Below are 14,305 nucleotides of genomic sequence, written 5' to 3'. Positions count from 1 at the left end.
CCTCGTCATGGAACCGCTCGCCACCCTGCTCCAAGCATCCAATGTCCAATTCCATATGTACGCTGACGACACACAACTTTACCTAAAGCTACAATCCCCGGAAGATATCAAACATCTGAACTCCACGCTTATCAACACTCAATCTTGGCTGGCCGATAATCACCTCAAACTAAATGCTCTGAAAACTGAGTTCCTACTCATCTCACCCCCGGCGAAAATTTCCACCACCCAAACCTGGCTCAATAACCTAACAGCACTCAATGTCCTTCCTACCATCGTGGACTCGGCAAAATCCCTAGGCATCACACTCGATGCCAAGCTCAACATGCAGCAGCATGTTAGCAAAGCCACAAAAGGAGCTAATCTCCAAATCAACACACTGAGGAAAATTAAACCCTTCCTCCCTGCCGAAGACTTCCGAACTGCTGTACAAGCTTTAGTCATCCCTCGAATAGACTACGGAATTGTGGCCCTCAGCGGACTCCCGCTATCCACAACAGCACCCTTAAGAGCCTCCCTGAACGCTGCCGCGAGACTCATTACTGGCTCAAGAAAACATTCGCATATATCCCCAGACTTAAAGTCTCTAAAATGGCTGCCTTTTGAAGCTAGAATACAGCTAAAAATCGCAGTTATGACACACGCGGCCGTACACCACAATGCACCCAACTACCTCGCTCAAAAGTTGTCTATATCAGGAGGTTCGAGATCCAATAGAAGTGCAAAAAATCTACTCCTGAAACCTCGTAGATTCCGGAAAGAGAAAACATACAAGCGCTCCTTCTCAGGAGTGGCACCCAGGATCTGGAATGCGCTCCCTCCTGAAACCAGGCTTATCTCCTCCACTGCACTCTTCAAGAAAGAGGTGAAATCCATCCTTCTGGCCAAGATCTCCTGAACCTTTTAGGGGCTTGATCAGAGACTCTGCATTGCTTTGTATCACTGCTCACCCTGTCCTTTGGCACTATACTTCTACTTGGTGGGAACACTATTACGTTACTCTCTTACTAACAACCAATATACGATACACTCTGATTTACTGAGTCACTCTCCCGATGCCCTCACTCAGTGTCCTCTCTATACTAGGACATTGGTATAAGACATCCTCACACCCAAGGTGTATCTGAACACCTCTGTAGTGGGATCAATGACTTGTGCCGTCTTATATTACTTGTTTACCTGATTGTATATTGATATGTCTTATGTATGTTATTATTACCCTACCATGTTAGTGACTTTTATACTGCTCCCACTATCTCTGTACACTCCTACTGCCCCTGCCCTATCTTTGTGAAGCGCTCTGATATCTGTAAGGATCTTGTTCGCGCTATATAAAACTTTGAATAAATAAATAAATATGTGGATTTTGATATACTGCTGCGCTTGTGCGCTGTTCTTTACCTTGCTGTTTATTTCTTGGTGAACGTGTCCATGCAGAATGAATGAGTTATCCAGTGATTATGATCTTTATTTAACAGGCAAGGAAGCACTGCTGAAGCAGAAAGACTACGAGAGTGCCACTCTTTCGGACATTAAAGCCCTAATTAGAAAACACGAGGCTTTTGAAAGTGACCTGGCTGCTCATCAGGATCGAGTGGAGCAGATTGCAGCCATTGCACAGGAGCTGAAGTACGGCAACCTTTTATTAAACAACTTTTGTACTAGCTAACGTACAGTAAAAACACATTGCATGGAATTCCATGCAATTTAAATGTCTTCTAATGAGATAGGAAACCTTTTCGTTTTCCAGTTTAATGAATTGCTTTTTCACAGCATCCAGTTGAGAGAGATTTACTTGAGAGATTGGACTTCAATAGATCTTTCCACTGCTTCTTTTCTGTATTCACACTGCATTTCTCTGCAGTGACTATCCGCTTGCTGCCTCCATGCTGCTTCTCATTATGCATCTTTGTTCGTCATGTGGTCATTATCAATTTGTACACACACTAGAAGCTAGCCTACCACATGCTGGATCCAGGAACGCTCTTTAGAAAGCTATTCATTCTTCAAAAATATTTTTGAAGGTCACTTATCTGAAATTTCTTTTTTGTGTTTGAAAGAAAAAATAGCCACTTTCTGTGAAGGGAGTCACTCCAACCGTGGAGAAAATAGTAGATACGGTCACCATCAGTGAGATGAGTGAAGATCTTATGCATCCAGCCCCGGAAGTGATCTTAGGGCCACAATCTAACTACCACCTTTGCTCATTCACATCATAGTTTTTTCTTCTGCACCTTCCAACTCTCATCTGGAGCTCGCTCCCTTGAATTCTGTCACCATTCAGAGTTCGTTTTCCAAAACTATTTTTCCACTATGCAAGGGACATTTCTCTTGCCTTAAATAGCACATTTCAAACCCTGCAAGAATTGCCACGAAGCAAAGTTAGTGACGGACCCTTATGAGGTCTGTCTCAAGTGTCTGAGCTCCTCCCATGGCTAGATATCGTGCAGCAAAAGTGCTCAGATGAACCCAAAGGCCACGTAGGATGCGAGGCTAAACTCTGCGTCACTGAACACTGCAAGAAGCCTTGGAATGCCTGGTTTCGCTAAAAGTAGAGGCCGTGGGCGCATTCTGTGTCTCACGGTCATCATCCCACTCCAAATCTTCAGGTAAGTCGATAAACACAAAGTCAAAAAAGGGTTCCTCTTCTTCCTACCTTTCTCATCAGGAGAAATGTGCGTGGATGCCAGGATACCTCCAAGTCTAGGTCCCCAATTTTGGAACAAATACCCAATCTAGTCATGATCCATCCAGAGTTCCTGGCGGGATCGTGACAGATGCAAGCCCTCAAAAAGACTGTATTGTGTGTCTTTGGTACCCTTGTCCATGCTTCAGGCTCACCTCTGTGTTACATTGGTCCTAAGAGGCTTCCTGTCTGGTTACCACTTGCAGATTCATCCTAGATGAAGACTACAGCCGCTCAAGCCCGTTCTAGGATCCTTTCCAACTTCTGCACTGACTCCCCATACTAATCAGTGAATATATGTCGAACTGCTGGTTTTTATAGAACTTTGAGTCATCCATTTTATATATATGTATCATTGTGAATGTTGCACATCACTGCGTTTGTGAGCACTGTGCCGTCTGCACTAATTTTGAGTGTATATGATCTATTATGCCTATTTTGGAGAATAAATGAAGTAAATTTGTTTTATTGTCAAGAGAGTGGTATTGGCAGCATAACACAAGAGTCCCACAGAACCATTCCGTTTGTTCTCACAGACTCCCCATATGGCACCGACCTCCGCCGAAGCCTTTGCATGGGTGGCTCTGGAGGAACACCACAAACTCCTCTGGGATGTGAAAGCAATTCCAACAGCAACAGATTCAAGCCCTCAAGGATGCTATGTTGTGTATCTTTGGGTACCTTTCTGCATCCCTCTGGTGCACCTCTGGGCCCCATTGTCCGAGGAGGCTTCCAGTCGGGTTACTGCTGGTGGATCCTTCGCCGACCATTCCTCTCCAGCCCGTTCGTGGGTGTGCCTTTACCCCTGGGTGTGCCCTTACCCCTGGGCCGACACCTGCACTTACTTCCTGTAGAGCAGGAGACCTCCACCAGTCGCCCTGTGCACGGGCAGCGCTGGAGGAACACCACATAGTCCTCTTGGAAGAGAATACACCACTACCTCATTAAAGTCAAGCCCTCCTCGACTACTCCTACTAACCAACTTTGATTCACTTACATTGAACTATAGATTCTCACACATGGAGCCACAAGATGATGACCTTGTTGACCCATCGCAATGGTAGGATGACGAGAAACATTTTTCTGGACCTCCAAGATGCTGTTGGACTTTATACCTCGCCTGACACTAGCCTCACCTCTTCATTTGACCCCATTATGGAGAAAGCTTCCTTGTTTGCGATGGTGATAAAAACTTTGACAAAAGTGCTTGATCTCCACTTCCCCCTCGATGAACGTAAAAAACAATGTACTTTTTGAGGTACTGCAACTAGGTCAGACCTCCTCAGAAGCACTCCTTCCTTTTAATGTGGCAATAATAGACAAGCTTTTGGGCACCTGCACGAAGCCAGGATCTTGCCCTACATTTAACCACCAAATACCCAGCAGAGACAGACCAGCTCAGGGACCTATGTCTCCTCATGCAGCAACCTACCCCCGAGAGACTAGTGGTTCAGGCTTTTTGAGGCAGAAGACAGTGATCCAGCTGACATTGTCCATTCCGCAAAGGTAAGTTCAAGCTCTCTTGGAGAAGGAAGCCATAGATAGAGTACCACCACCCCCTTTTCTGAATCATTTTGTCCACCATAAGCGTGGAAGGGTATACTCGGATGTGAGTCCCTTGCTCACTGCTCCATCAGGATTCAAGCAAGCCGGGCCGACGACACCTGAAATGGCAGAAACCGGTCCCCGGAAGCTTGTCTCCTTTCTGGTGAAGAATTGGCTTGGTAGTTTGGTCTGCCCTGTTCCCATGATGCACTGGGCCAGGGACAGACTAATTTGCATATAGCCAGGTTCTGAGCTGGGATGGGGCAGTGAGCTAAATAACGGTGATGGATCAAGCCCTGATCTTTGGACTGGGTAAGAGTGGTCTGCTTAATTCAGACACTCTGTTCATCACCACCCCCTTTTCTGAATCATAGATAGAGTACCGGCATGAAAGGTTGGGGACACCCTGCTACTTCTGTTACTATCCATACTTAAACTACTGGATAGTGAAAGTGAAGACGATGAGCACGCAGTGCAGGAAGAACATGGATCATCATTAGAAACGGAGCAATCGACTTCTAGAGCGTCTCCGGTGTGCTCTGTTTACGTGTCTGGGCGGCCACCGCGCAGCTCTGCTTTGGAGGGGCCTGACTTGTAGCGGACTTGTAGCAGCTTTGTACAGCCTGACGACCAGAAGGTAATTGAACGCCAAGCTATCTCAAAACGATATTAACATATATGCACACAGGTTTCTCACTTTCTGCCCGGAATTTTACAAGCAAAACTACTAATTCAATCTTTCATGCTGGTCTTTCATTTTATGCCCGGAATGCACTGTAGGCTTTGCATTTTCGCGGGCTTTGCGGTCTCCTCACTCACCATTGGCCAATATGGCTGGGGGCCATAAACCGGAGCCATAAATCGCCCTCCTGCCTGACAATTGACCATGAGGCCACTTACCAACGCGGTCAGGAATCTGCAAAGCAGAGATAAGACTCCCTCCCAGTAAGCTAGGAATTGGGCTTGCTCATACAGGACTGAAACTGCCCTCCCCTGCTCTAAAAGGAACAACAACAAAAGAGGACTACCGTCTCGATCTCCCCTATTTGGTGGCCATCTTGGTCTAGTCTCTCTCTCGCTTTGGCGGCCATCATGGTCTAGTCTTTCCCACCATTTGAACATAACCTAAGAACTGGCCATTTATACCAATCCCACCCATCACAGACTTTACAGAGCGCTGCATCTAATTTTTCGTGTGACTAAGTGTCTGCCTCTTATTGCAGTATTATATATTTAATGGTATTTTATACATTTTGTGTAACCTGCTCTCATATTTTACCGGTTGAGCACTAGAGTCATATTTGTCTATTGTAGCCTACGTTTGCACCTATATTGGTTCCAGTATATCTTTAGTATTTATTCCAGTATGTATTTACTATTTTATCCCTATTTGCATATTGTATATTTTGTAAGCTGATCCCATCTCACTTTTATCCCTATTATGCACTGATCGCTACCTCATATACTTTATTAAGCTGTAAGCTGCACCCATTCACTTTCTACTACTGGATTACACCGATGCTACCTCTTACATTTTGGTTACTTTTGGCCACTCACTAGCGTCACTGTGGTTCCATTTAACTGATTGCTACCTCATATATCCTGTACAATTCTGTAAGTTGCATCTACTCACTGTCTACTCCCGGATGGCACCGATTGCTACCTCTCATATCGGATATTTGGCCACAACAACCACTCTCATTTACGCTATGTAATCTACGGTTGACAGTTGTTGGTACACATGTGTATTACTATTGCGCCTCCTCGAATTCAGTAATTCATTAGTAGTTTAGTCCTATTTTTATACTGTATATGCGGTAAGCTGCACCTATCTCACCTTTATCCCTATCATTCACTGTTCGCTACCTCATCTATTTGTTGGTTCTTCGATGTAAGCTACTTCACGATGTTGCACTGATTATTAATACCTCATTCACTTCGTTTAGTCATGTAAGCTGCACCCAGCCACTATCTACACCTAGACTACACTGCTGTTACCTAGTACATTCTGATCTGTAAATGTTATTCCACCTAACCGGTTCTACCTCTCATATTTTGTACATGGTGTTAGCTGACTGCTACCTCGCATATAGGATACATTAGGAAAGCTGCACCTACGCACTGTTTGTTCTTGGATTGCACTGACTTCTACCTCTTATACTTCTGGTCACTCACTAGTTTCATTCCTTTGCCCTGTAACTAGCGGCTGACAGCTTTTATTGTCGTCCTATCTCCTACACCCAACATCACAGCCTTACTAAAATGGAGCTCAACGGCAAGCACACTTTTAGAATTAACTACCCTTCCACACTCACCAAAAAAGCCACTAAACGTTTTAAACATAACTTCTTGAGGTCGCACCCTGAAACACCCTTTGCCGACACCTACTTCTCACCGGGCAATGGAGCCCTGAATACTGATATCATCTTCCACACCTCACGCAGAGCCCAATGGAGAAAAGCGTTCCTATCCCTACTCACCGTCTCCACCACCAGGAATACAACTCATGGCCTAACTCTCTCAAACACACCTTCCCACCTCTTCCCTGGCAGGACTACCATTACTATCTACAATAACGGGATTGTCCTAATTCAATCCACGGACAAGAACCTGGAACTACTAGACAACCTGTTCCCCAAGTTCAAAGAGCACCTTTCCAAGCTGCGGACCCCCACCCAGAACTCCACCAGCACTATCACCCCTGACGTCGCTGCCCCCACCTACAACACCTCTACCCCCAGCACCCCAGTAAATGGCCCACCTGCTGTTAACGCCCCACACTCCCCAAGGACAGTCACAAATCTCTCCACCACATATACTAGCCGCCCCTCTAACATGACCCCTCTTATCCCCACTCATACCCCCTCCATCCCTCTCCCCCCTGACATAACAACTCCCACCCACAACACGCCACCATATGAACACACCACCGCTTGGAGTTTATCCACCCCCCCCTCCCATCCCCCCCACGGCAGACCCCTCTCCCTCCCCAGCTCCCTCCTCACTCCCATCCACGAGTCTCTCACACCTGACACAACAAATCTCACCCACAACACGCCACCATCTGAACTCACCACCATTCGGAGTTTATCCACCCCCCCCTCTCATCCCCCCCACGGCGGACACCTCTCCCTCCCCAGCTCCCTCCCCACTCCCACCCACGACACTCACCCTCCCAATAAAAGATACAGAACATACCGCCTCCCTTACCTTAGCATACCCCTCTCTCCCACCTCCTATTCTCAGCCCTCCCTACCCTCCTGTCTCCCCCACTGTCTTCAGCCTTCACTCACTCTTCTACTCACCGGCACCGTCTCCCACTGACGTCACTACCTATACCTCCCACCCACCGCCTACTTCACCTACTTCACCCACACCCCTCGCCCACAAACACGCCCACACTTTGAATGCCATCCCACTCATTAGCACCGCAGAACCTTCCAACAACGCTAGTATATCCCCCCCTCGATACCCTGACCGCTTTCCAGCTCACTACTCAACCATTCACCAATGGCTCTCACCACCAACCCCATCCCCAATGCACCTCCTGACCTGACTTTATCCACCCTCCAACAAGTCAAAGAGGATATTCTACAAATCAAAAAAGATGTCCACGCAATCAAAGACCTTCTCTCCTCACAGCCCAGTCTACTTCCCACCATCCCTCTACCCTACAAACGACGCACCCACCCTACATACCCTCGCCTCCAACGACACCCGCGCTGGCCGACTATCCCAGTTCGCAATAACTCCCACCGCCCCCGTCGTGTCCTCAACCCATTGTCGGACCGCGACCTATGCTCTCTCTCCTACGCTCTTATGGCCCAGGTCCGGTAAAAGACATATCCAACACACACATCCCCATACCCACAATTCTTACAAACCCTCTGAGACGCCCAACACTCAACAACAGAGGTTCCGTCCCTAACAACCTCAGAAAAGTCCCCCTCACACAAGAAAGCTCGACCACCCTTCTCTCTCCCAAACTCAAATGTATCCTACTCAACTGCAGATCGGCCCAGAGACACTCCTCCAACATCGCTGATCTCGTCTCAGCCATGGATCTGGACCTAGCCATTCTAACGGAAACGTGGCTTACTGAAGCCTCTACCCCGATTATGGACATACTAGTCCCCCCCCAATTATCACATCATTAGACTGGACAGGTCTCCTGGCAAGACGGGCGGGGGAATTGCATGCATTTTTAGGAGCAACCTCTCCGTTACTAAAGTCACCTCGCCCTCCCTTTCCTCCTGTGAACTCCTCTGCCTCGACATCACCAGCGAGGGCAAGCAAGTTTGTGCTTTACATCTCATCTATCACCCGCCTGGTGACAATCTCATATTCACCCAACAACTCATGGACATGATCACTTCCAATGCCGGTCGGCAGACCACCCAAGTCTACCTGGGTGACTTCAATCTCCACTGGAACGATCAGAAAGACACAGTGGTGAATAGTCTCAAAACTTTCCTTAATGCGCTTGACCTCACCCAAATATGCGATAGACCAACACACGACAAAGGCTCGATACTCGATCTCATCATTGCCAAAGAGAACTCTACACAACTGGAGGCGATACTACCCTGCGACTGGTCAGATCACCACATTATCACCTTCTTTATCAATGAAAAAGTTAAACCTAACCCGGCTCAACCAATCAAATCCAAAACATGGAAAAGGGACATGAAGAATCTTAACCCCTCTACCCTGCCTCCCCACATCGGCAATCTCCTCCTTCCCCCTTCTGGTGCCTCGGATGTTCAATCACTGATCGACCACTACCTTGACTCTATGAATACAATAGTCAATGAAGTCGCCCCACTGCAACTGAAGAGAGCCTCCACCAAAATTACTAACCCCTGGTATGATGATAGACTCAATGACGACAGGCGTACTATGCGAATGGCAGAGCGCACCTGGAGATCGACCCTTCAGCACTGCACCTCAAAAGGCTTAAGAACAAGAGAAATGCCTACTTCAGGAAAATAAAGCGTACAAAGTCGAACTTCTTTAGCCGCCAGTTGGACCAAGCAAAAAACAGGCCAAGAAAGCTGTTCGAACTAATCAAGACCCAAACAAAGACACAACCCTTACAATCAAACAGCACAACAAGCGACACCCCACACTGTGAATCCTTCTCTGCTTTCTTTAAGCTAAAGACTGACAACATAAGAAATGACCTCATCATGGATGTAAGCCGATTCCCCAACCACACCAGAATGGCTAACACTCAAACTAAAAACAACGCATCTTGGCTGGACTTCGATACCTATTCGGAAGAAGCAATACACAAACTGCTCTGCACCTTGAAGCCCTCTAATCACCTCACAGACCCTCTACCTGCTAATGCTGTAAAAGACTTCATCCCCTTGCTCCTCCCTCTCTGGACCAAAATCATCAACGGCTCCCTGCAACAAGGCCTCATTCCAGACTCCCTCAAGGTGGGGCAAGTCACGCCTATACTCAAGAAACCTACAGCGGATCCGTCTGACTTAAACAACTACCGGCCCATCACCAATATCCCCACCCTGGCCAAACTGCTGGAGAAATGTGTCCAACTCCAACTAACAAAACACATTGACCAATTTGACCTCCTCAACCCTCATCAATCAGGCTTCCGAGCGAAACATAGCACGGAAACAGCTATGACACACATAATCGATGACGCCCTCCAAATTCTTGATCGCAATGAGTCCTGCCTCCTCATCCTTCTTGACCTCTCGTCAGCTTTTGACACGGTCAAACATGAGAACTTGCTGGAGCTGCTAAGCACCAGAATGGGTCTATCGGGAACTGTTCTCAAATGGTTTTCGTCCTTCCTTCACAACCGGTCTCAGAAGTTCAAGATCGACAATGTGCTATCTACACCTGTGCCGGCAGATCTAGGTGTTCCACAAGGATCCTCCCTCTCCCCCACACTGTTCAACCTCGTCATGGAACCGCTCGCCACCTTGCTCCAAGCTTCCAATGTCTAATTCCATATGTACGCCGACGACACACAACTTTACCTAAAGCTACAATCCCCGGAAGATATCAAACATCTGAATTCCATGCTTATTAACACTCAATCTTGGCTGGCCGATAATCACCTCAAACTAAACGCTCTGAAAACTGAGTTCCTACTCATCTCACCCCCGGCGAAAATTTCCACCACCCAAACCTGGCTCAATAACCTAACAGCACTCAATGTCCAACCTACCATCGTGGATTCGGCGAAATCCCTAGGCTTCACACTCGACGCCAAGCTCAACATGCAGCAGCACGTTAGCAAAGCCACAAAAGCAGCTAATTTCCAAATCAACACACTGAGGAAAATTAAACCCTTCCTCCCTGCCGAAGACTTCCAAACTGCTATTCAAGCTTTAGTCATCCCTCGAATAGACTACGGAATTGTGGCCCTCAGCGGACACCCGCTATCCACAACAGCACCCTTAAGAGCCTCCCTGAACGCTGCCGCGAGACTCATTACTGGCTCAAGAAAACATTCGCATATATCCCCAGACTTAAAGTCTCTAAAATGGCTGCCCTTTGAAGCCAGAATACAGCTAAAAATTGCAGTTATGACACACGCGGCCATGCACCACAATGCACCCAACTACCTCGCTCAAAAGTTGTCTATATCAGGAGGTTCGAGATCTAATAGAAGTACAAAAAATCTACTCCTGAAACCTCGTAGATTCCGGAAAGAGAAAACATACAAGCGCTCCTTCTCAGGAATGGCACCCAGGATCTGGAATGCGCTCCCTCCTGAAACCAGGCTTATCTCCTCCACTGCACTCTTCAAGAAAGAGGTGAAAACCATCCTTCTGGCCAAGATCTCCTGAACCTTATAGGTGCTGGATCAGAGACTCTGCATTGCTTTGTATCACTGTTCACCTTGTCCTTTGGCACTATACTTCTACTTGATGGGGACACTACTACGCTACTCTCTTACTACCAACCAATATATGATACACGTTGGTTTACCGATTCACTCTCCCGATGCCCCCACTCAGTGTTCTCTCTATACTAAAACATTGGTATAAGCCATCCACACACCCAAGGTGTACCTGAACACCTCTGTAGTGGGATCAATGACTTGTGCCGTCTGATATTACTTGTTTACCTGATTGTATACTGATATGTTTTATGTATGTTATTATTATCCTACCATGTTAGTGACTATTATACTGCTCCCATTTTCTCTGTTCATTCCTACTGCCCCTACCCTGTCTTTGTGAAGCGCTCTGATATCTGTAAGGATCTTGTTCGCGCTATACAAAACTTTGAATAAATAAATAAATAAATAAACATCAACAAGGTGATACAGAGCACTCACACACATACTTTATCCAACAATCATGAAAAATCATCCGAGTACCTACACGTAAAGAAAACATTCCTGGTAGCTATCTTGAACTCTGACCACAAAGGTCATGCCAGTTGTCAAGAGTCCAAGAGATCTTGGAGCAGTCTCCTCTGCCACTAGGGGCAATGTCTGACGGTGAGTACACTGGGGATAATGATGGGCATGATGGCCTCCTGCATTTCCCTAGCACCACACGCAAGACCACATATGAGACCAATATAGGAATGCGTCCAACAAAAATGGTCACAGGCAACCAGGAGTTGAGATGATCTAGTGGTGGTTATGGACAAGGTTCAGAGAGAAATCTAATGTGGGTACCTACAGAATCTCATAGTGGGAAAAACATTCAAACCACCAACTCTCTATGACCATCACAACAGGTGCATCCCACATAGGATGGGGAGCTCACTTAGACAAGCCTAACATCAGAGCCATCTTGAGGTCTGAAGAAGCAGTATCACACATAAATGTGCTGGAACTGAATATGGTCTTCCTGGCACTGAAGGCCTTCCAAAAACATCTAATAAATAGGACAGTACTAGTTCAAATGGACCACATGACGACAATGTACTAGCTGATCAAACCAGGAGGAACAAGGTACTATCTGCTATTGACCTTGGCCCAGGTGATTTGGCGATGGGCAATACAGAACAGAATGCTGCTAGTACTGTTACGCCTACCAGGAAAACAAAATACAGAAGCGGACTGGCTAAGCAGAAAAGCAAGCACCACACGAGTGAGAGCTTAAGCAAGAAAGGTTGATGCTGATCTTTCAAATAGGGTGTACACAACAAATAGACCTATTCGCAACACATAAGAAAGCGAAATGTCAAAGATTTGCTTCCAGGTTCTACCATCCAGAGTCACTTGGGAATGCCCTGTTGATAAGATGGTCAGGTAGATTTGCTTACGTGTTTCCAACCATTTCAATGACACCAAAGATAACCCAGAGGTGCAGGCAGGAGCATTTCAGCCTAATCCTGATCAACATGGTTCTCAGACCTCATGAAGATATCCCAAGGACAGTACATCTAACTCTCAGCACACCTGCAGACAATTCAGGCAGGGCAGGTATGGCACCTGGAGCCAGACATGCTTAGTTTGGCAGCATGGCTCCTGAGGATGTAGAGTTTGGTCACCTCCGTTTGCCAAAGAGTAATGGAGATTGTGAAAGAAGCAAGACAACCACAAGCAAGGAAATGCAACAGCAACAAGTGGAAGAGATTTTTATACTGGTGCAAAAAAAAAAGTAGGGAAACTGATAAAGGGGACAGGATTCCACTGTCATTGGATACATGTAGGAAGCTGGCTTTGTATGTGGCATACCACCAAGTGGTTATACCTTGCACGGAGTTCAGAAATTCCCTCAGAAGTGTACAGCGCTCAGTGTTAACCCAAATTGCTCTATTTGTGGTAACTTGGGCGAGCAGCCTTAGGCCTAACACAAAGCAGTGTAAGACATTTGTTATGCACACAGTGACTAATGATACAGCCCAAAAAGGAGATCCACACCAGTTTTAGAAAAATAAGCTTCTTTCAAGTTTTATTTGGAAAAATGCTTCATACTTAAAGTGCAATTTTCAGGCTGTGCAGCGTTAACCTATGGGAGGAAAACAAGAATGCAGTTTTTCAGGTATGTACACAACGTACAGATCCAGTCTTAGGGGTTTCAACTCAACACCAAGCAAGGTTCAGATTGACACCAGAACTGCACCACAAACAGTGCAGGTACAATCTGGTGCAGAGTGCCAATACAGCATCGGCCCCAATGTTAACCAATGAGAGAGATCAGTCTTGAAGAAAGGCTGCAGGCTCAGGCGGCCACACGGAAAAACTCACAGCTGCCCTGGTAAGTAGAGATGCTAGGGACCCTAGGGACATAGTCAGGCAAGCTCCCCAAGGCCCAGGGGCTTTGGGTGCCGGGGTGTCCTTTGGCATCAGGAAACAGCTAATCGAGCAGGTCGCGGTCAGATGGAGTCTTCGGGTTTAGGCTGCAGGTATCAAGGTGGAGTCCGGCAGGGGTTAGTCCATGTTGAACTCTTGCTCATAAGTGCCTGGTAACCTTCACAGAACTGTTGGGCATATTGGACTCGGGCCATGGGCGTCTGGTGCAGAGGTGGGTCTGGTGATGGTTTAGCAATTCCACCATACAGAGTTCCGTGTTCTTTAAAGTTGGATTCTACTGGACAGGCCCGCTGTCTATGGCTTAATAGGAGTCTTTTTAGAAGGCCTGCATGGAGGTTGCTGGGCTGTGGGACAAGTCGCTCTTCAACAGGGTCTTTGAGGGCTCCAGCCAGGCCAGTAGCGCTGGGGCCAAGTCAGTGGGTGTCTTCAGGCTTCGCTGCACGGCTGCTCTTTGTTCTCTTCTTTGTAGTTCATCGCTAATCTGATTTCAGGGTCTGGGGGAGCCACCTAAATACTAGATTTAGGGCAGTTGCAGGGGAGTAACAGGAAGGGACCAATGGGTTCTTTACCTGGGTTGTCTACACCCACCATTCTTTAGCTAACTCAGCCACCCCAGTTCAGACATGGCTCATCCCCTTTTGTATCGCCATGCTTGAACCGGCCCTTTTTCACACCCTGCATACACAGAAATGCGTTTAGCATGGCTTGCCTGCTCCCCCCGGCCCAGAGCTTAATTTGTAAAAATAGAAGTGCCACAGCCCTCTTCAGGCCGCCTCCGCTTGCACCGCCCATTGCTGCTGTTAGCGCTGCCAATAACA

At 47.0% G+C, this 14,305-nt stretch overlaps 1 protein-coding gene across 1 annotated transcript in view; it reads left to right on the top strand.

Annotated features, from left to right (window-relative positions):
- Nucleotides 1–14,305, top strand: part of LOC144782059 (alpha-actinin-4) — a 280,125-nt gene that overhangs the window by 231,773 nt on the left and 34,047 nt on the right. The window contains exon 12 of the mRNA XM_078661201.1: nt 1,479–1,629. Within this exon, the coding sequence (XP_078517327.1) occupies nt 1,479–1,629 (151 nt within the window). The remainder of the gene's footprint in view (nt 1–1,478; nt 1,630–14,305) is intronic.

This window comes from Lissotriton helveticus, chromosome 9 (genome assembly GCF_964261635.1).
Source record: "Lissotriton helveticus chromosome 9, aLisHel1.1, whole genome shotgun sequence".
Taxonomy (NCBI): Eukaryota; Metazoa; Chordata; class Amphibia; order Caudata; family Salamandridae; genus Lissotriton; species Lissotriton helveticus.
The sequence above is the reverse complement of the archived record's forward strand: the minus strand, read 5'-3'. Positions and strand labels throughout refer to the sequence as shown.